The sequence below is a fragment of the Pempheris klunzingeri genome, chromosome 3 (genome assembly GCF_042242105.1).
Source record: "Pempheris klunzingeri isolate RE-2024b chromosome 3, fPemKlu1.hap1, whole genome shotgun sequence".
In the NCBI taxonomy this organism is placed as follows: domain Eukaryota; kingdom Metazoa; phylum Chordata; class Actinopteri; order Acropomatiformes; family Pempheridae; genus Pempheris; species Pempheris klunzingeri.
The window spans coordinates 19,112,468-19,135,969 of NC_092014.1; the positions used below are offsets into that span (position 1 = coordinate 19,112,468).

The 23,502-nt window shown below is 39.4% G+C and overlaps 1 protein-coding gene across 1 annotated transcript in view; it reads left to right on the plus strand.

Annotated features, from left to right (window-relative positions):
• LOC139222351 (zeta-sarcoglycan) overlaps positions 1-23,502 on the plus strand; it is a 273,275-nt gene that overhangs the window by 115,680 nt on the left and 134,093 nt on the right. Inside the window, exon 2 of the mRNA XM_070854258.1 lies at positions 8,429-8,638. Coding sequence (XP_070710359.1) covers positions 8,429-8,638 — 210 coding nt within the window. The remainder of the gene's footprint in view (positions 1-8,428; positions 8,639-23,502) is intronic.

A 23,502-nucleotide genomic window follows, 5' to 3' on the forward strand; every position in this document is an offset into this window, starting at 1 on the left:
GGTCCTGTAGTTGCTGAGTCCAGCCATCAGTCTCACCTTGGTCCTGCTAGCATTACAAAACTGTCATTCCTTAGTAATTTACAGGCAGGTGACTGCATATGCTGCAGAGCAGACTGGATAGACTTGGATTGTACGTCCGTAGGTGTTATTTTGACAGCCAAGCAGATAAAAAGTACTTTATATCCCTGCAAATATTTAAGACAAAAGTGTACTTTCAAATAAGATGATGACTTAGCCGGGTACCTTATTTTACACACTGTAAATCAAACCTCAAAATGATTTGCTGTTTGGGATACATCTTTTCCTGCTTAGCTCTATCTCTATAACGAAACTCATACTGAATCTATTTTCCAGCTATTGTGTTATTTGCTAAACTTTTCCCCCTGATGGTAAGTAGCATGTACCTACCAAGCTACACTTAGGTCTGTTATTGGAAAGTGGGAAAAAATACCTGTTTTCAACCTTCAATTTTTAACCAATTTTGACAAACAAAGCAGTTTGAAATCCCCTTTATCCCTCAACAAGCTGCTAAGGCAAATATTCTTCTACAGCAGCATGTGATTGGATGATGCTTGTTGGCCAAGTTGGGTACAAATGTGGGCAGTGAACCTGTCAATCAAACAGCAACCTCAGGATCTCTATTGCTTTACTAACTGATGCTTTTACCTGCTTTCTCCCTCTCTTAACACTGTATCACTTTCTCATCTGGCCTCTCTTGTTTTCTCTCTCCATTTCCAGCATCCACTAATTAGTCTCGTGGGTCCTGAAAAAACGAAAGACATCATTGGATGGAGATAAATCTAGACAGAGACAAATGAGAACAACTTTTCACTCCGGAGCCTCTATAAATAGAGATGGTAGTAGAAAGCAGCCCCTTTAGCATGAGAACACACTGATGAAGAAGGGTGTATCCACAGTGTAGCTTGATTGTTTAAGCAGCTGAAAACAACCCATGTTTTGGTTTGGTAGAAAGCATTCAACTTCAGAACTGAAGGAGAGGTCTCATCCTGCCTCTGACCAACAGCCAACTTGGTTTCCTTTAAACATGAAAGCAATATCTCATAAACTTACTTAAATCATATAAGGGGTGTCTGTCTATCAGCAATCCTTATATAGATTGCTTGGATCACATGTCTGTGATTTAGAAACAAAACCTGTTGTGTTTAAGGATAGGACAGTATGCATCTGCTGTTTCCAAAACTAGGACATCACATTTTATTTCAAAAAGTACAATACATAATAATCAAACATTGATAAATACTTTTATTATTTTAGTTGAGTTTAATAATGTTCCAATCCTTTTAGTACTGGAATAAGTTGGACAAGGACTCACAAAAAACACAGGCCATGAACGGGCTTTTCCTCTGTCTAATACACTATCGCAACTTTGTGTGATTTTTTTTTTTTTTTTTTTTTCTCCTCTCTTTTTTTGGGTTTTGTCCTCTCTGATGCTGCTATCCCTTTGTCCTTTGTTGCTTATATGGCAACAGCTGTTGTGCTTTTGGCTTAGTTATATGTTTGTGTGTGCGTGTGTGTGTGAATGAGAGAGAGAGGGAGCAAGAGTTGTCCTTTTAAGTCTTCTCTTTTTACACTCGGCCTGCAGCAGAACCTCGTAAATCTGCTGGAATAGTGAACACCTCACTGCACAGGACCCCTGTTTGTGTGCGTATGAGTACGTTCAAGTGTGTGCACATGGTTTGTTTGCCGATGTTGCTGTGTGTTTGCTGGTCATGTAGCTCCTGTGTGACTTTGTCTGTCTACATATACGCGTGTTTGCTTGTGTAGATTTTTTGTGCGCATGTGTGTTCGAGTTTCAGAGACAGTGTGCGTGTGCGAGTGTGTGTGATCCATCCACTGGCTGAACACCTGAGTGCCCACAGTGACAGAGAGGGATGGCAGGCTGTCCAAATCAACAACCTACAGCCAACACAGAGTGCTCGCAATTCGGTTGGCTTAGTGTTTTATCACACTTGCTCAAACACTCACACACACGCACACGCGCACACACACGAAAAACAAATGTATGTGCATGGAACCACCAACAGCTTTTTGCATGTGTAAGTATTTGACATGAGATCTCTTGTGGAGTTTTCCGTCACACATGTGCACACCAGCCCAACTACAGTGTTCAAACTGTTTTTATTTGTGTATCTTAATAACTTGACCCAGAAAAAGGTACTGTCTGTACATATAATAATGTGATAATGTTCACTTGAATATGGAATTTCCTAAAATATGATCACAAAAGGTTACAAAATCCCTTGAAAAGAAACAAAAAAGGAAAGAATCAGTGTTTAGAAAGGTAAAAAAGGTCATGAGAGGATATGTTTTCATCATATATATATGTGTGTGTGTGTGTGTATATGTATATGTATATATGTGTGTATATATATGTGTGTGTGTATATAAAATAAATCATATAGATATTATAAATTATTAGAAATATGAATCGAAAGCAAACCATATAGAAATGGACACTCTGAGCTCAAGTAAAAGATGTATGGAAAGTGTGTTACCTGGATAAGATGGGCAAATGCTCAAACAAAACACACACAAACAGTAATACAGCCTATAGCTGGGATGAGTTCAGACCGGTCTCCCCCATGCTGCACACTTAAATGCAATTATGAGCTAAAAGGTTTCTATTTTGTGAAAAGTGCTGAATGAATAAATCCATAGTAGTGTACTGTAACTTGTTTGTGGTTGGGTTGTATTGTTGAAACTAATGATTATAATGCAGCATGTTTTTGCATGGGTGGCCTCAATGATTTTCTTTCTGCTTGAAGTAATAATCCATCAATAGAAGTTCATGAGGTTCTTATCACTCGTCGCTAAAGCCACCATGGCTATGTTATAGTAACAGCCTCACTGTCTGATTTACACCTTTCAACACAGCAAGCAACTTTAGTATCTAAAAAAAACTATTTGTATTTGTCCTTAAATTACTTCTGTCACAGTCCTTACCCGTCTATAATTGATGATAGACTGAAATAATTATGTAACCTTTTGAATTATGTGTATTGTTGTGGCATTTGCTTGCCACACACACAGAGTTGAACAGAAGAATTAGCTCAAATTCATAGATCATACGTGATGAGTGCAAGAAGTAGAGCATCCGTTTCCTGGGAATAGAGGTAGCAAAAATCTTGATGTTAAAATCATATTTCAAGACAATAACATTCTAGCAAACACTGTGGAGATGAAATGGAAAGGCCAGTGATTTATTTAGCCACTGTGATTTTCAGCAAACTATTTCCACCCAGTTAATTGATAAAGTAAGGTAGTAAATAGTGGGGAACATCTAGCACTCATTACTCAAAAGAAGCAACGTAGCAGCTTTATTTATAACCAGTATTACCGAGGTGCAGTAATTTGTCACATAATTTATTGCATTACTTTTTGAAAAGCTGATGATCGCTTCATAGGAATGGCATAGGCAAAGAATGAGAAACCAAATGTCAAAAAATATAAAAACAAATAACAAAATCTAAAGTAATATTAGCATTTTCATATATTTTGACATTTATATGTTCCGTGATTTATATGCAAAAATAAAGAAGTATATTTTCAAAAGAAATGAATAAATATATACCGAAATAAATGAAGAAATACATTGAAATGAAGCAGTTTTTTTTTTTCTGCTTTAATCTTTGTCCTTGTGTCCCTTTAACTTAGTTTTATCCTTTCTATTCAATAATCGTAGTAGTGTCGCATAATGGTCTGAATAAATAAAACCGTCAACAGTGGTTGGTCTCAACCACTCAGCGATGTATAGTAAATGCTCTCTTCGGGAGCTTGCATTAAAGAGGCTGATAGAAAGACAAGCAGAGAGAGAATGTCAAGGCAATCAGGAGAGGAGCGAAATTGAAGCGGTGGTATTGATTGAGTATAAGCAGATGAGAGGAGAGCCGGGCTGTGTGATGCCGGCTGACAGATACATTGGATCACCTTCAGCATTTCACATGTAGCAGCAGCACCAGTCGGCCGTGCGCGCATACTAATTACACTTTGATACGGGTTTCAACTATGAAACAAAATCTTAAGCTTTCTGACTCTCTGTCCATAAGTCCTCCCATCCATCCTATTCATTAACCACCCATGCGTCCATGTCAAATCCATCCATATCCACCCATCTGTCAATTTATCTAGCTTTTACATACATTATCAGGCAGTCCACGCATATATCTGTTCCCACTCTCTGCCATTATTAGCAGCGTTCACCAAGCTGAATCTGACTTGACACACACTTCACATCCCACCTGCATTAACATTAATTTATTTACAGAACGAAAGAGGAAGACACTGTGCATCAGTGTCCGATTTTACTGACTCTTACTGGTCTTTTATCGCTGAAAAACATTTTACTTAAAAAAAGGAAATTTCAACGAAGCTGCAATCATAGCAGGTGACAGACAAATTCTAATCAACTTTTACACTGACAGCTATATATTTTCCATCATTATAATCATAGTCATGTTTCTTCCAGCCTGAACCAAACCGAAGGCTTACATTATCCACTGCAGAGAGCCCCTTGACTTGTCATATGAGGGTAGTTTTGGGATAGCCCATTTGTCCTAATGAATTTGGAAAGTCTTCTTTTATATGAAATGCTGCTAGAAAGATGAAAGACAATTTAATTTCATTTGTCTCTTTCTTCCTTTTGCTGCTATTTGTCTTCTCCTCTCATCTTTTTTTCTTCTGATCTTCTCACCATCTAAAAAAAGTAAAGAGCTGATCTTCAGTCTGGTAAATTGAAACATTTTGTATTTTGGTTGTTAATATGGTTTCAGGGACTTTTTCGTTCCGCATGTGCTCCTTTCCATTTTGCCAGGTTGCACATAGTCATGCAAATTGTTGTGATGAAAGCAGCCAATAATTACTGTAAGAATTTGTCATTTGTTCTTGTATTGTTCTTATGATCTGGAAGTCAAAGTTTACCAACCTGTTTGTGTAGCACCACTTCAAAAACAGCAACAAAAAAAACAGGCTATTTATATACTGCACACACAGTCTAATTTGGAGTATTGGTTCTGCTGAGATCATTGTTAGATCACAGTTGACGGTACGTTATAATGGTTACCATGGTGACGTGGCTCTAGTGGCTGTTTTTATGGCTGTCAAGACATTATGATGATAATAAAGTTAGGTCATGCTGTGCAGGGCCTCCAGGCTTTGGTGCACCATGGGATTGATTGATGACTCTGTTGTCAGTTCAATCTAAGAAATGCATTTGAGGGAGGGAGGGAGGGAGGGAGAGGGCGAAGAAGGGATGAGTGGAGGAAAGAAGAAGGGAGGGAGGAAAAGGGGAGAGCAAAATGGATTTGCAAAAAACAGAGTGTAAAGAAAGAAAGACTTAAAGTGCTTGAGGAAAGCAGAAGTAGACAGAATATGGAAATGGAGAGAAGTATGAAGCTAAGATAAGAGAAAATGACAGTAGCAAGTAAAGATGGAAGAAAAGAAGAATGAAGGGAAAGGACAAAAATTGAGGCACGGAAGAAAAGAGTGAGATGTAAGGAAAAGTGGACAGAGAGTGGGGCATTCTCTGTGACAAATGGCTGTGTGGAAAACGTGTGACATTTATGATATTCAAATTTGGAGAACTATGGGGGAGGAGAAAATAGTATTTTGTATGTTGAGTTGGATTGATAAGCCCGATCAGCTGTGAGTGAAATGAGACACAAGACAGAAATACACATGCAAGACAATGAATGAGTCAGTAACAGATAATAAGGCTTCCAGCAAATCACCGAGTAACTGAGAATGTCACAACACTGACCGCACACAATCAAGAAGTGACACAGAATTATCCAATTCAATGCCACTTGTATACTGAAAAAAAGAAAGAAAAAAGGTTTGTTTTTATTGGTTAATTGGCTGATTCACATTCTTGCCCTTGAGAGACATCCATACAAAATCTGATACACACCAACCCACGGACAGACAGATGTGTGTACCTATTGATTCCCACCCTTAATACATGCAGGTAAAAATGATTAGCATTCCAGGGCACCACAGAAAACTCCAGTACGAACACAACACACAGGTACACACTCTCTGCTATTGATTCAGTGTGAATGATGAATACTGACATAGGATGATCAGCAGCTCTGTCCAATGTCATATTGCACAGCAATACCCCACTATTGATTCATATGAATTGTATCTGCGCAGACTGAGCAGATGTACCCAAAAAGCGAAACCAATGAGCCAGCTGAGAATATTGCGGGATAATTTCTTCACTGTGAAAAGGGAAAACATCATTAATCCACTAGCCCACTTGACAAACATTAAGCCTTTTCCACTTGGCATTAATATGTGTCTCATATACAGCTTTTGCATAGATATTAATTCATTGGATTGCATTGAGATCAAATATTAAATGCATATTTGGTATACACAATAAAAGTAGCTTTTCAAAAAAAAAAAAAAAAGAAGAAGCTGATTGTGTGTGTGTGTGTGTGTGTGTGTGTGTGTGTGTGTGTGTGTTCCCCTTTTCACCGCCTCCCTCGGGGGTGATGGTGTGTCTTCCTCGAGCCCAGCTCCTGTACCAGAAGCCTCGGAGTTTGACGGCTCTGCGCAGAGTCTTAGCTGTTTCTATGATTACACTTTTCTCTTTACCTGGAATATATAGCATTTCAACAGATACACTCATTGAATTCACTCTTCTTAGTTAATGCAGCCAGCCAATTTCTTTGCACCTCTGGAGATGCTTGACTGGGTCTGCATTGCATCTTGGGTGCATTTCCACGTGGATTTGGTGTGTTTTTGCTCTGTCTCATCACAGTTCAGTCACCCAGTATCTCTGTTAATTCATGTAGAAAATGGCTCCCTGGGCATAGAGGAAAACACACCACTATGCTTGATCCTGTGCTACACCATCACACTGTAGGACTGGTCAGACTGGTAGTGTTTGAGTGAGATCATTACCTTTTGGTTGATTATTCTACGATTTCCACATAGAAAGATGGAATAGGTTATCATCTGTTTCCCTTTTCTGCTGAGTGAGATGCTGTTAATATGATCAAAGGTACTGCAGCTTTTCAAAATGATAGGGGACTTGGGCAGAAACTGATTAAAATCAATATTGCCAATGATAATTAGGATGGAATAATGCAAAGGTTGACAAAAACAGTATCTGTGGTCAGATTATATACCCCAAGAGTATAGATTTACTGCAAACTCCTGTGTCTCAAACTCCTAACAAAAGCTCAGTTTTGTTGAGTTTTAAAGACATCAATAAATGTCATGGCATCAGTAGCCCAATAAGACCTTGGACTTTGCTTTTTTTGTGTGGAGGAGAAACAGGACCCACGTGGAGACCCAGATTACAGGTTGATATTTGCTTCCGAGACTCTTCCACAGAAAACCCAACAAAACTTGAACAGGCCAAGTCTGCAGTTTCTTTTTTTATGCAGGCAAAGCAAGAGTCAGCATTTTTGTTTCCCATCAAGGTTTGTTGGTATCATCATGTGAGACTATATGGAGAAAAAGCATTGCAGGAAGGGGAAAAAATCAAGTTGGCAGGGTGTTAAGGTCATGCAGCCTCAGCAAATAAAGACATAATGTGTGTGTGAGAGAGAGACTGATAAAGAGAGAGAGGTGCAGAAGTGAGATAGGAAGTGAATTAGGGAGCGAGGGGAATGAGAGAGAGAGAGAAGATGAGGTACAGAAAGCAAGGTAAAGAGAGTGAGAGAGTTAGAGAGTCAGAGATGGACAGAGATAGTAGTGCCTTACAGCCAGTGTCCATATCTCTTGCCACCAATGACTTTTCCTGCTGCACTACAACTAATGGACTCTGTCCTCCTCTCCCATCTTATCTGCCCTCTTTCTTTTTCTTTCTCTCTCTCCTTCCTCCCTTTCTATCTCTTACTGCTCAATGCTGTGCTATCTCTCCACTTCACCGCCGCACCACCTCTATCTCATTTTTATCGTGCTTTGGTCTTTCTATTTTACACACACCCCTGCTCTCTTGCGCTTTGTCTCTATCTTTCTCTCTCTTTTTCTGTGTTGTTTGGGTTTTCCTCTTTATTTTTCTCTGTTTAATATTGTTTCCATCCTCCCCACCGTATCTTTGTCTGCAGAGCAGAGTAAGAAGAGTAAAAATGCTGTTTCTATCTTCTTTCTCTCTTTTCCATATAAAATCTTTCCTTTGATGTTTGTCTAGCATCTGTACAGACGAGAACAATTGTAGATTTTCACTCCAAAATGAGAGGAAAAAATGCCCGGTGAGAAATAAAAAAGGGAAGAAATGTTAAGTGAATGAAACTGCTAAAGTAACTTCAGTTGACACATGGTGACACATTGTGACAATAATTATTAGTTTATATATTTTCCCTCAAACTTGGTGAACAGTGTCAGAAAGATGAATTCCTCGAAATTAAATTTATAATCTAAGAGAAATTGTTTTTCATGTTTGCGTCCCTTTCAGATGACCCAGGAGCAGTATATCCTTGCAGCGCAGCCCAACCCGCTTCACCAGCGGGGGGCGTCGGTGTGCGGTGCCCAGGTTTACCCAGCAGTGGGAATCTACGGGTGGAGGAAGCGATGCTTGTACTTCTTTATCCTCCTCCTCCTCGTCACAATGATCGTCAACCTGGCACTGACCATCTGGATCCTGAAAGTCATGAACTTCACTCCGGTAAGTGTGTATGTCATTAAAACGCCAGGATGTTACATGCTTTCATGCTCATATGTTCATGTTAGAAAGCTATCACGTGATTTAAAGGTTTCCTATAATGTAATGCAACATTAGAGAGATTCAACAGGAGTGTGCGTGTGTAGTATAGTTGCTGCAATATATAATAATAAAAATAATAATAATAAATGATTTTATTTATAGGCGCCTTTCAGAACACCCAAGGACACCGTACAAGACACAGATAAAAACAAACGGTGAAAAAACATTTAAAAGTTGTAACAGTTAAAAACTGTTTAAAAACAGTATAAAATAATATGATAAAAAAAAATAAAAATGTCAGAGATAGTCAGTGAGTAGGCTTTTTTGAACAGGTGTGTTTTGAGGTGTGATTTAAATAGTCAATGTGCTGATGTTACGGATGTCCGGTGGGAAGGAGTTCCAGAGGCGGGGGGCAGAGCGGCTGAAGGCTCTGGACCCCACTGTGGACATAGGGGGCAGGAGGGATCGTGAGGTTGATGGAGGATGATGATCTGAGAGTCCGGCTGGGTGTGTTGATGTGGAGGAGGTCAGTCAGGTATGGAGGGGCAAGATTATGGAGGGCTTTGAAGGTTAGGAGGAGGATTTTATATGTGATGCGGTATGTAATAGGGAGCCAGTGAAGCTGTTGGAGAACAGCGGTGATGTGATTGCTAGAAGGGGTCCTGGTGATGATCCGGGCTGCAGCATTCTGAACCAGTTGTAGTTTATGGAGGGACTTCAGAGGGAGACCAGAGAGAAGTGAGTTGCAATAATCCAGGCGGGATCAAGTGGGTGTTGTTTCTTTATTTAATTAGTGGTGTCCACTATTGATGAATATGAAGTTACATGTTATTAGTTACACCTACATTGCAGAACTTTTGTCTCCTCCCTCTGGCAGCAAGAGTAATTACAGAAACTCTGTAGACGTGTGCTTATGACGCATCCCTACGGCTGAGACACCCAGTGCCGTCTACATGCCGTCAGGCAGGTTAAACATTATCTTTTTTAGCTGGTGCAGGAGTGGTGTTGAGGTTTTCGAGTCATCAGAGACCCACAAGAGTTACCTATTTTCTCAGAACATTTTTGAATTACCGTTAATGATGCCAGCTAGCTGTCTAATGTTACAAGACACTCAGAGCCCCAGAGAGTCCCAGGCTTGTGTTCAAGACAAAAATACAGAGAAATTCACACAATTCCATTAATGGGCTTTTGAAGTGACTGCACTCTCACTCTTGAATAGCCCTGTGTGAAGCGCTAGAATAAGCTGAATCAGTCCAAATATTCAAAACTCATTTCAACTGTTTTTACACACTGGTTTTTCAGTATGGCTGATATTCTTTTTTATGATCTGTTTCTCTTATTTTTTTCTATTTTAACTATGTCTTTATTGTCATTATGTTTTGTTATTACTGTTGGCGTCCAGGCTATGGCTCCTTCCTGCCTGCTTTGTAAGAACCTATTTCGGAAAGCACTTTGATGCACTTTGGCTTCATGCTTTTAAAATACCAAATAGGTACATTTGACATGACTGATTTGGAAAAGAAAAAGCCAGTGAAGCAGTAAAAGGCACTGTAGGAAATACTAAACAGTTTGTTTGAAGCTGGAAATATTATTGATATTAATTTTAGATTTACTGAGCACTAGCCCAAAATAGTGAAAACAGGTGCTTCTTAATAATATGATATTTTCAATCTGTAGTGACTGCTTGCCTCTGTATGTGTATACACTATACATCTCTTTTCAACTCATACTGGTTGATATTGTCATCCAGGGTTTACAGCATCCAAACATCTAATATCCCTTATTGCCTGGGGGTTCAAGGGAATTCACTGTGATAGTATATATGCAAATTAGGCTGAATTTGACCCCTGCAAAACTCTGGTGAAGCCTCCCCACATCAAGTGTTATGTTTCAATAAGTGACTTCAGAAAATAAGAGAGGTGGGGGTGAAGTGTGTGTGTGTGTGTGTGTGTGTGTGTGTGTGTGTGTGTGTGTGTGTGTGGTGGTGGTGGTGGGGGGGGGGGGTAAATATGCCTGAGGGAAGGCAGCCAGCACTGAGCATGAAAGAGCAAAAGATATTTCATAGGCTATATATTGGTGTGTGAAAAACAGAGACAGTATGAGAGATCAAGAGACAGGAAGAGTTATAAAGGCAGGGGGAAAGTTGAAAAAGAAAAAAAAAAAAGTAACGGCGCATGAATAGATAGGTGTCGAGTATAATATGTGAAACAATAAATATATATAATATGCATACTGTATGAATTGGTCTGTTGAGTGAGAAGAACTAATTGATCTCTTGAAAGCTGGAAAATGGTGTGTACTTGTATTGCACCTTTATGGTCTTTTACACTACATTCACACAGGAGTAATCCATTGTTAGAGGAGACCATTCTTTGACACACATTCACACACCAAAGCCACGCTTCAGGAGCACGTTTGAGGTTCAGTGACTTACCCAAGGACACTTCGACATGCGCTACACACTAAAGGATTGAACTGCTGATCTTCCAATTGGTGGACGGTCTGCTCTACCTCTGAGCCACAGTCGCCTTAAGTTGTGAAGATATAATTAATAATTGATGATTAATAATTGAAATTATGTTATAGGCAGGATATAACAATAAGCGGTTCTGTCTCCTACACAGTATATTCATATTCATCAAGTCGTCTACATTAGTTGCTTGCATTCGTCAGTAACGCAAAGTTGATTATAAGTATGGGAACTGGAGGTCAGGATGATTTACGGGTTTGTTATTTAAATTTGATTTCATACTAGTAATCTTTGGCATGTATATTATTCGATCTTGACCACAGTCTTTCCCTTATCTTATTCAAGTGGTTTTCACCAAATGAACAATGTTTTCAAATGCAGGAAGTGAACCTTTTATTGATAATGATAAGGCAACAAGAATGATTCTTTAATGAGGAACACAATCTGATTAGCAGTACATTTCCCCCAAAATATGTCTTTTGTTTCCGCAGAAAAGTTTCATGTAGGCATATGTATTCAATTTAGCTGCAATAAAAAAAATATAAGAGTTTGAGAAAGAAAAGTATGAAAAAAAAAAAATTGAGTCTGTAGTTGTGAATATGGACTTCTGGGATGGCAAGAAAAAGAAAGACCACACTATTGTCACAGTGTTGCTGCAATCTTGAACTCACTCTTAAAGCCCTGCTTTCTGTCAGCTGTACTAATTTCGAGATAAATATTGTACAGGTTAATATCCTGTGTGTTATCCTGCAACAGTGTAGCTTTAGCCACCCAGCTGTTATTCAGTCTCTGGCAGAGCTACATGGTGAAGTCTGACAAAGAGTAGCTGTCGAGTACAGACCTGTATGGTCGACAGAGAAGGCAAAAATAACACAAACAAACAAAAACAAAAGCAAGATGTCTAGAGACAGATTAGATTGGTTAGAATCCTGGAGGAAGAAAGGACATATTGCGTTGATGGCGTTGAGGAAGAGAGTGATGAACATGGAAAAGAGGGAAGAGGGTTGATAGGGTTGAGTAACTGTCTGTCTACATGTGGTTTAAATATAGTGTCTGTGCATCCACACCCAGCGTCTCCCTCCTGTCCTCTGCCTCTGGGCTCCTCAGAGAGCTGCAGAGGTGTCTATTTCACTGACCCATGGAGGGGGAAGTCAGTGGATGATGACTTGACAGAGACATTTTGTTTGAGTTTGATTTTGAGTAGCCATGTGAGCATTGAAGTGTTCCACACAGTACATTCACATCAACTGGTTTCCAGCTCAGAAAATGGGCTGTTTTGTTAAGCGTTAAGCATTTGATCAGTCACATTCTCAAATTTGAAGCAAGCAACATGTCACTCAAAACTATGTGGGGACAGTGATTTCCTTTTCTCATCTGATGTGGGAAAGCAGCCATGGTGTCCATGATTACCCACTGTGGCAGACACTGAATCCTGTGGGACCGTAAAGTGCATACTACATCTACACTCGACCATAATGTTATGTCTCATTAGTTTCTGCTCATCCCCCAAAAATATTTTCTTAACACATACTTCTCTATAAAACCTGTATTCTGTGTTAGTAGGCAACATGAGTTTGAGTGTATGCAGGTTTTACAAGTGGGACAATGTGCCTTTGTAGCTCAAACGTTCACAAAGTCTCTATTAGGTGCTCAAGAAGTCATGACAGAAGGATGGAAGTGGTCATTTAAGCTTAAATGAATCACAGTAAACTTTAGTTGCATTATAGCAAACCTAAAATCAAATATTTTGTAATGTACTTTTCAACCCACCATGACTCCACCTGGCGGCTGCTCTTGTTAAACAAGCACTCCGTACATTCTCCACACACACATGGTGATATTTGACAGAAGCTTCAAAATGTCCTATAGTAACAGTATTGGCATTTCACAGAATCTTTGCACCGGTGTTTGACCACATTAAGGTGTAAAATGGACCTGAAAATGAAGAAAAGATCACGAAAGGGAAAGTTATGGGGTTTGATAAAATACTGCTGTTTCCACCAGAGTTACGTCGGTGAAGACGGATGCGTTCATGATTAGTCAGAAATTAGCATAATTAGGATTCCTGGTGAATAGTTAAAACTAGAATGCATTTTTAAACGAGCATAAGCTTTATGTGTTTGCATCATAAATTCCAAATTTAATTTGTGAATTAACATGGTCTTGATGATTGCACATCTAGTAGATTTGCTTATTATACAGAAATATCTGTGAGATTTGCACATAACTATTGTGCTTCTGCTTGAACAGATATTTTAAAGCAGTAATTAATAGGGACATGCATGATGGGGGAAATGTGGAGTGAAACCTAAGTCGAGGTCTTTTTTACAGCAGACATTACGACCTGTGAAACGTGGGTGTCACTTAAAATATAATCAATTACTGCCAACATAATATTTTATGAGTTCCACCTGCGTACTCTGACGCTAGCAAAGTTATCAAGACTCACGTTTGCAAGAATTATACTAAAAAGCAAAATGGACAGAATTTGACAGGAAAAAAAGAAAAACACTCATTAAATCCCAAATATGAATGTGTTCCAATTTCACTGCCAATACAGCGGGAGAGCTGCATGCCCAACTTGTGTAACTTGTATTTTTATTAATTTAAACAACAGAAACCAGAGAAAAAGATCAAGTTCATGTTCTTGATAACATTGCTGCAATAAACCTCAGCTTGGCACCCCTTGTCCTTTACCCTGGTTTTGTTATGGTTTTTACAAAACTTTTCTTGGCTTCCAAGGTGGCATGATAGAAAAAAGTTTGGGATCACTATTTTGAAGAACAAAAGGACAAGGGGCAAAGCATCTGTTCAGTCCTCTTGTCATATATCGACTACCATGATCAATAGCCAACGTTCATGCTCTAATTAAGCATTCACATATGAATAGACTTGCCCTCACTATCTGTATCCCACAGGCGTGTTTGCATTCAGCACATGCTTAACATGTTCACTTCCAACTTTGCAATTGAGCTTTTTTCTACTGCACTGGTTTCCTGTTGCAATCAATACAAGTGAAATTGTTCAACTGAAGTTTCACTCTTGTGCATTGTAGGAGGTTGTTTTTTTTTCTCTCAATTTACCGTTGTTGCACTGCTTGACGCCGCTTTGCACCTCCACACCTCTGGGCCTCCTTGTGTAGCAGGTTTCCAGCTGCACAAACACGTTGCTTTACGTCAACACAAATGAAACAAAGGCACCAGAAGACCCCACATCCTTTAAATAAGGTGTTTGGGAAACCATTCAGGGTCCCGGGATCAGGTTCAGCTAAAACAGTAACAGTGCTGTGATAAGACAAAGATTGTGTGTAGACGTTACTATTATAGGGTATGAGAATCGCATTGAACATATTTGTTTTTTTCTGCCTCTGCGGTACCAGACTCAAATCCAACCTCGACTCCTAAACGAGGGTATGAACCCAACTGTGGCCTTTTTGTGTAACGTTGCACCCCTTGTGCAGTTTCACATGTGAACCCTACATAAGGCTTATTGTTGTGTCTAACATTAAGGCAAAGAACACTGAAGATAGTATCTCTCACACATACAGACACAAATACAGAACTGTTTCCTTTCATTGTCATTTCTCATTTCAAATCCATCCATTGGTAGTTATTTCTTCTATGGCTCCATCATTGTCATTTCCATTGTCACCATTCAAATCACGTCTAACGGGCTGCAGTATAATGCAGTATAATCTCAAACTTTTTGTTTTGTTTGAAGTTGCCAGATGCGATTCTCATTGTGATGGTGTGGGGAGAAGAAGAGATTTGCTTTTGAAGAGACAGCTTTGGCAGTAAATTGGAGAGGAGGGACTTGTGGGGATAGGAGTTGATGTGTGTGTGTGTGTGTGTGTGTGTGTGTGTGTGTGTGTGAGAGAGAGTGGGAAACTGAGAGAGAGTATACGTGTATGTGCCAGCAATTATTCAGCAATTGTTCATGCTGGTGCGTGTATGTGTGTGTATGCGCCTTCCAATGTTGTGTGTGTCTGTACCCACATTTGTTTTTGTGTGTATCCCCTCCCCTGAGTCCTTGGGGCTTTCGCTGCAGAGAAATTCAATTTCAGTTGTCACTCACCAATCAGCCTGCCTAATTCCTGGTCTGGACTCGAGTATGATGTGGGTGGGTGTGTGTGTGTATACAATTTGTGCAATGTGTGTTTGTCATATAAATACCTGCTCAGTCCACAATGGCTTGTCTCTTTATAATGTAGTTTGTAGTGTGCTGCTCTGCATCCTCGTATAATGACCTTTTACAATATGTGCATACATTTTTTTAAATGCTCCTGGAGTGCACTGAAGTCATGAACCAAATGTGATTCATCAACATTCAGAATTTTATTTTCACAACAATGGACTCTTCTTCCACTAACACAATATGGGTGTCAGTGTTTACAGTAACAGCATCTGTCTCCACAGCAAAATCTAAACTTCACAAAAGAAAGATTCCTGCGTTTAACTTGGTGCTTTCTACTTCCTGCTTTACTTTCTTTCTGTCTTCACTGCCTTTCTTTTTTCTTCATTACATCTTTCCTTGCTTCTTTTCTTTCGTTCCTCCCATCCATTAACTCTCATCCTTCTTTACTTACACATTTACGTCGTTACTTCCAGCTTCCTTTCTCCCTTCCAACCTTCTCTCCGTCTTTCTTTACTTCTTTTTTATATCAATACTTCATTCTTTAGTTGCCTCGTTCCTTCTTTCCTTTCTTATTTCTTTCATTCTTGTTTACTGGTAACTTACTTCTGTCTTCCTTACTTCCTTCCTCTTTACTTCCTTTATTTCTTAATTCCATTACTTCTGATTTACTTCCTTCTTTACATCATCGTTATTTCCTTCTTTTTTTTACTTCCTTGTTATTTTTTTCATTTTCTTGCAGCACTCACACTGATTTTCTACAGGAACTGCTTCTATTTCCTGCATTCTTGATGCTGATGATGATAAACTTTTACTGGCAGTGTGTGAAGTGTGCTTTTTTATTCTTAAATCCTGATTGGCTGCCAACCAGTAGGGGCATAAAATAAAACTTTATTCTTGTGATACTTTTCAGATCAGAGTTATAGGGTGCTTTAAAGACGATGAAACAACAATTGGAAAACCTATAAAAATGACCAACATTAATTAGAAATGGGGTTATGGCTGCATAAAATAGGGTTGCAACAGGGAAACAACAGAAATAAAACAAGGAAAAACAATTCTAGCTTATGAATAGCTCATTAAATGGAGGCAAGTGAGACAGACGCACTCACAGCTCATAACTAAAGTCTGTCTCCACACCGAGGGTTCAGGTGACGTTCAGAAATCCTTCATGATCTCTTAAAGGTTTCTATAGAAATGAACTACCTGCATATTTATTTTCCTCTTCCATCCACCAGACCACTTTGAGTTCTATAATGAATGAGACTGACTGCTTTAGTAGTAGTAGTAGTTTTAAGCCATTGTTATATAAGCTCACTGATGTATAACATGAATACAAGGTTTCAAATCATACAGCTTCTTATCAAACACTGTACTCTCATTAACATGTTCCTATCCTTGCACTCACTGCACTGAAGCACCACTCCTCCCGCTGCACTGTTGCATTATGTCACCACATACCCTCTCAAATTGGCTGGACACTTTGTAGCCTCAGTCAGAATGAACTGTAGGTGAACGAGGTAAGGCACCTTTCACCAGCTGCCTGACTGCTCCCTACCAGCTTGTCTTAGTTTATGAAGCCCCAGGTCCCTTTTGTTGATGCAAAGTTCACTGCTTACTGATTCTGCCTGCCAACTGGACTACTTGAGGGTGCATGTAGGTGAACAACATGGAAATGTTCATGTAACTGTTTCTTTTTTTAATTTCGTAAACACTTTTTTGAATTTTATGTTTTGAGTTTAACATTTAATGTTCATGTTCTTCTTTTTTATACTCACCTATGAACTGGTGCTAAATTAACCAATCAGCTTGCTTGATGCTCATGTCCCTATGATACCTTTAGTTTATTTAGGAGGTGTTTTCATCAGCGCCACTGTGAGCCTTTATGGTTACTCAAAACACATACATACATCTGTTTCATCTGTTGTGTAACATCAACCTAACCTTTTATTGTATGCTCAGTTGACAAACCTTTGCCTTTTCATCATCAAGGGTACATTTTTATATTTGCCTCCATGCTGTATTGCTTTGACTGTATTTGTTTTTTCTTTTAATTTAATCTTACATTGTATGTAAACACAGGCAAAAATACAAAAGGCTGAGAGATGCCATTAGATCAGTGCCAAGGAAGCAATAATAAAATAAAAATACATTTTTATTATTATTTTTAATTATAATTTATCTGATCTTACCAAGTCAAGTTCCAATATGTCAAGGTACCATAGTATAACTTGGTGCATTTCTTACCCCTTACTGTTTCCTTGTAGAATGTGTGTGAAAGAACAGTCTCCTCCAGCTTAGATTCCTCCTGAATGAAAGATATGTGAATGGGTGAATGAGGATGTAATGTAAAAGCACTTTGAGTAATTGAAATGACTAGAAAGGCGCTAAACAAATACAGACCATTTACCATTTAGAAAGAAAGTACTGGTACTGACTAAAATTTACTAAAATACTAAAAATTTATGCCACGGGACCTTAAAGGGAAGAAACAGAGACAAAAGATCCAGCTTTTTTCTGTTCAGTTCATTTACTCACTGGTGTTTAGCAGACGATTTGAATTTGTCATTTCCTTCAGGGAAAGAGTTCAATAGGTACATGATTTCAATTAGTGGATGGAGTACTCTAGTACGCTGTCACAGCTGCTCTTGTGATTTATGCTGAAGAGATATGTGTATTTTTTTCATTAAAGCCTTGCCTGGTGTAGATATAGGTTTCTTTACAAATAAAGAAATCTGGGAAATTACTGTGGTAAAGAGAGAGAGCCCAAGATAGAGAAACTGGAGTGAGGGAGGCGAGCAGGGAGGGTGGTGAATGATGCATGGAAGAAGACAGATAGAAAAAAGGAGGGAGAGGGAGTGATGAGAGTAAGCTTGCGCGTGTGTGTAGTTTAAATAGAGTGTCCCATCATCTACGCTCAGCTTCTCTCTCCTGTCCTCTGCCTCTGGGGTCCTTGGGGACTTGAAGAGGTGTCTGTTTCACTGCCTCATCGAGTGGAAGTGAGTGGATGATGGGCTTGCACAGTCAGGCAGACTGTACAGTTTGATTTGTGGATGTGTGAGTATTATAGTGTTCATCAAGGTGTCATCACCTTCACTATCTTCTAGTTCAGGACCCCTTCCAACCTGTGGGAGCATTAACATTTAATGTAAGCAAGCATGTCATCACTGTGTGCATAAGGTTAAAGGACAAGACAGTCACTGGTCACAGTTACTGTTTTGTTTCAGTGTGTGTGTGTTTGTTTGTTTGTGTATACTGGTGCACATCACCTATGTCCTCTCTGTGTGTGTGTGTGTGTGTGTGTGTGTGTGGGGGGGGGGGGGGTTAAAATGTGCTGTTGAAGGCAGTATGAGCTCCCAAACCTGCTGTACTCAGCTCCTCGTCTAGACCAGCCACCGTCATTATGGCTGTTCACACCTGCAATGTGTAATTTATTGCTCCCACACACACACACATTTTTCTCACTTTGTCAGTAACAGTGCTGACCTCAGGTAATGAGAGAGTCCAGGGTGAAATACTCTGTCCTCCTGTACCACACATGTATACACACACACACAGAGACATGCACGCAGACACTAACACACTCAAACACACGCACACACAGTAGAGAGGGGTTAATGTGACGTATCCATCAGAGTTACAGCGCTGACACACCTGATGTTAACCGCTTGAATGGTCAGTCGGCACACACATACACGCAGTCACGCACAGACACACACACATACACGCAAACATGCACAGACACATAAACAGAAAAAATAAACAATGTAAAAGCTTGATATTTGAGTGATTTATGAGCAAAATGCCAAAATCTGTTAATTGAACTGGTGACTTAATGAAGCCTTGATTATATTATTAGAGAAAAATGTCTATATGGAGGCGGCACGGCTGTTAGCACTGTCGCCTCAAAGCAAGAAATGGCCTTTCTGTGCGGAGTCTGTATGTTCTCCCTGTGCCTGCATGGGTTTTCTCTGGGTGCCGTGGGTTACCCCCAGAGTCAAAAGGCATGTCGGTTAGGTTAATTAGTGACTCTAAAATTGCCTGTAGGTGTGAGTGTGAGCATGAATGGTTGTTTGCCTCTATACATCAGCCCTGTGGCTGACTGGCTACCCATGCAGAGTGTATTCAGCCTCTCGCCCAATGTCTGCTAGGATGGGCTCCAGCTCTCCGTGACCCTGTAAAGGATAAGTGCTTATAGCTAATGGACGGATGGATGGAAATCCATATGGTATCACAGTAAAGTGTTAGGACTACAAGTATTTCAACTTGCAACAGATCTCTTAAGCAGCTTTTATTTCAATAAAATGTCAACTACCTCATTACAGGGGTTGACTATATTATTCAGATTGAAACTGATTACCTGACTAATACACTCCTCCAAAAGTATTGGAACAGTGAGGTCAATTCCTTTATTTTTGTTGTGGACTGAAAACATTTGGGTTTGGCATCAAAAGTTGAATACGAGACAAGAGATCAACATTTCAGCTTTTATTTCCAGGTATTTACATCTGGATCTGATACACAACTTAGAAGATAGCATTATTTGTAACGGAACACCAAATTTTTAGGCAAGCAAAAGTATTGGAACAGATAGACTTCAAATAGATTAAAGTGAAGAAGACTTAATATTTAGTTGCAAATCCTTTTCTTGTAATAACTGCATCAAACCTGTGACCCACTGACATCACCAAACCTTTGCATTCTTCTTTTGTGATGCTTTTCCAGGCTTTCACCGCCTCCTCTTTGAGTTGTGGTTTGTTTTGGGGGGTTTCTCCCTTCAGTCTGCTCTTTAGCAGGTAAAATGCATGCTCTACAGGGTTTGAGTCTGGAGATTGACTTGGCCAGTCTAAAACTTCCCACTTCTTGCCCCTGATGAACTCCTTTGTTGTTTTGGCAGTGTGTTTTGAATCATTATCTTGCTGCACCATGAAGGATCTCCCAATCAGTTTGGTTGCATCTTTCTTTAAATTGGCAGACAAAATGTTTCTGTAGACTCGAGTTCATTTTGCTGCTGCCATCATGTGTTACATCATCAATGAAGATGAATGAGCCCGTCCCAGAAGAAGCCATGCAAGCCCAAGCCATGACATTACCTCCACTGTGTTTCACAGATGAGCTTGTATGTTTGGGATCATGAGCAGATCCTTTCTTTCTCCAAACTTTAGCCTTTCCATCACTTTGGTAAAGGTTCATCTTTGTCTCATCAGTCCATAAAACCTTGTCCCAGAATTTTTAGGCTTGTCTCTGGACTTTTTGGCAAATTCCAGCCTGGCCTTCCTATTCTCCTTGCTAATGAGTGGTTTGCTTCTTCTGGTGTGGCCTCTGTACTTTTGTTAATGGAGTCTTCTGCGAACAGTAGACTGTGACACCTTCTCTCCTGCCCTCTGGAGGTTGATGCTGATGTCAACAGTTGTTTTAGGGTCTTTCTTTACAGCTCTCACAATGTTTCTGTCATCAACTGCTGCTGTTTTCCTTGGTCTACCTGTTCAACGTCTGTTACTTAGTGCACCAGTGGTTTCTTTCTTCTATGGCCAATGTTTGTGCAATGGCTCTGATTGATTTTCCATCTTCTCTCAGCTTCACAATTGCTTGTTTTTCACGCATAGACAACTGTCTGGTTTTCATGTTGGTTACACCTCTAACTATAAATGCAGTCTGCACAGGTAAAACCCTAATCTGAAACTGAACGTAGACATTCAGCGCTATTTATTGTTTGAATAATCAATGTAATAGGACACACCAGGGCAACAAAACACACCTGTCAGTCACATGTTCCAATACTTTTGCTCACATGAAAAATGGGTGGGTTCAAACAAAAGGTGCTAACTTCTAAGTAGTGTATCAGATCCAGAAGTAAATACCTGGAAATAAAAGCTGAAATGTTGATCTCTTGTCTCATATTCATCTTTTGATGCCAAACCCAAATGTTTTCAGTCTAATGCAAAAGTAAAGGAATTGGCCTCATTGTTCCAATACTTTTGGAGGGGAGTGTATGTCAGACTACATCTCTAGATTAATGCCACATTGTCCTTTGTGTTACATATCCTTATAAGTTAATTGATCATGTTCTAATAAGAATATACGTTAGGCTTTACAATAGTCATGGGGGCACTGAGCTTTAGTTTCATCAACTAGTAAATGGTTTTTGTTAAGTCTTATGGATATGTACTCTGGACAGACGAAACCAAATTGTTAATGTTGAAAAATTCAAGGCCTACCTTTATGCTGGAATGCCAGCTGAGCTTTGAAGCTTGAAATGGAAGTGATGAGATTACATGATCAGTGATAGCTACCTGGCCGAACAGATAAAGAAGAGTGTCACTCAACCTCAAAATTTAAACAAGACCTCACTGCACCACCCACACTGTTTGACTGACAGATGATCTCTGAGGAATGCAGGCCACAACTACCACAGCAATGAATGTATATCACCCAGGAGAAAAGATGGGGGGGGAAAAGGAAAAGCGATTACCACTTTAAATCTCTGTCTGCACAAAACAAAGATGTCTTTTTATAGAGTCAGCAACATTTTCAGTTTAAACTCACTGAGAGAGGCAAGAACTTTAACATTAAATCACTTTGATATGTATTTCTATGCATCGACCCAAGGGTATTTTTGTGTGCGTAAGACAACCAAGTAGTGTCTGGGTGTATGTGTGACACCTAAATCTGAATCAGTCAGCACTTTAGTCATATTATTTCCTGTGGCAATATGTCAAACAATGATAAATAAGGAACACACAAACGCAGACAAACAGCTGACCCCCTGCCTGTTTGTACAGCTCTATAAGCTCAGTGTGTGGGTGTGAGTGGAGCAGTGGGTGTTCCATCTAGCATTTAAGTGTGTCTACAGTATATGTGTGAAGGCAAAATATCCATCAGTCAGCAGTTTTAGCCTTGTTATCTCCACTGGCACTCTATCAAAGATATAAACAATGATAAATAATGAACACAAGCGTCTTAATGGAGTCAGTATTTGTGTATGCCTGTGTGATGACAGACCATATACTGCATGTGCTCTGGCCGTCAAATGGAACATTTGTTTGTGCGAGTGTCTGTAGGGATATGGGCGTCTGCTATTGCTTTTATGCTGACAGTGTGTGTTTGTACATTTACTGAGGTTTGATGAGACATGAAGCTTTAAAGAAACTTAACATCACTGCCAACACAATCCTTACTGTTTGGTCATGTTTTCATGGTTACTTACATTCACACTACATATTTACATTTTTGCATAAGTCTCTGTTTATTATATATGCAAAACATGTTACCTGTTTACTGTGTGCTTTTGAAATGAAATGGGACACAGAGTACTTGTCGGAGCAAATGAAGCAAGGACAGTCACGTTAGAGGACAATGATGAATGAGATGATCTTGGGCTGAACATCTCTATTGCACAATACCTATACATTCACGCTTTAGTGTGGACGTTGATTGTGATGCAATCACGGCTGTCTGAAGACAAGGATGCATGAGTGCTGTATTGGCCTCTTGACTTAGAAGACAGTCATCAAATTGCCACTTAGTGATGGCCCCTAGTTCAACGGATACAGGTGTTACTCTTGTGATGCTCTCTGAGCAAAAATTCCCCAAGTGAATAGTTAGCTCAGAAAAAGCTTCGCCTCAAACTTTTATGAGCTTCTATTCTGTTACAACTTATAAAAATATGTTAAAGGGTAATTGCGTGTTGCAATCAGGTATAATGGAAAAGCAACAGATACAGATGCTTCACTAAGAATAGAAAATGTCCTTTTGTGAGTATGATGATGGACATTGATTTTTATAAGTGAAAGTAAATATCATTTCATAACACTATATCAGGCCACTTCTGTTTTCAGCCTTTTTCACGGAAGCTTTTAGTGGTAGAAAAATATTTTTTCATCCAAGGAACATACAGTATTTTTCAAAGGGCTACCGTCTGTTTACTCCTTCTGTTAGTTTCCCAAGGCATGCTGCCATACTATATTTTAGCTGTTGTAAAATGTCGAATCTTTCACGTCCTCAAAACGAAATGTAGAAATTCAGTTGAAATTCATTGCTTTGCCCACCAAAATACATTTTTGTAACTGAAGACAAACTGAAACAAGGATTTTGATTGTAAAACATCTTTATACTTGGATTAATTTACATGGTTTTACATACAAGATTTACATTCTGTGTAGTTAGTAGCTATGTTAGGTTAGTTAGCGGGACAAATGTCCTGGATAGGACTTCTGATTGAAAT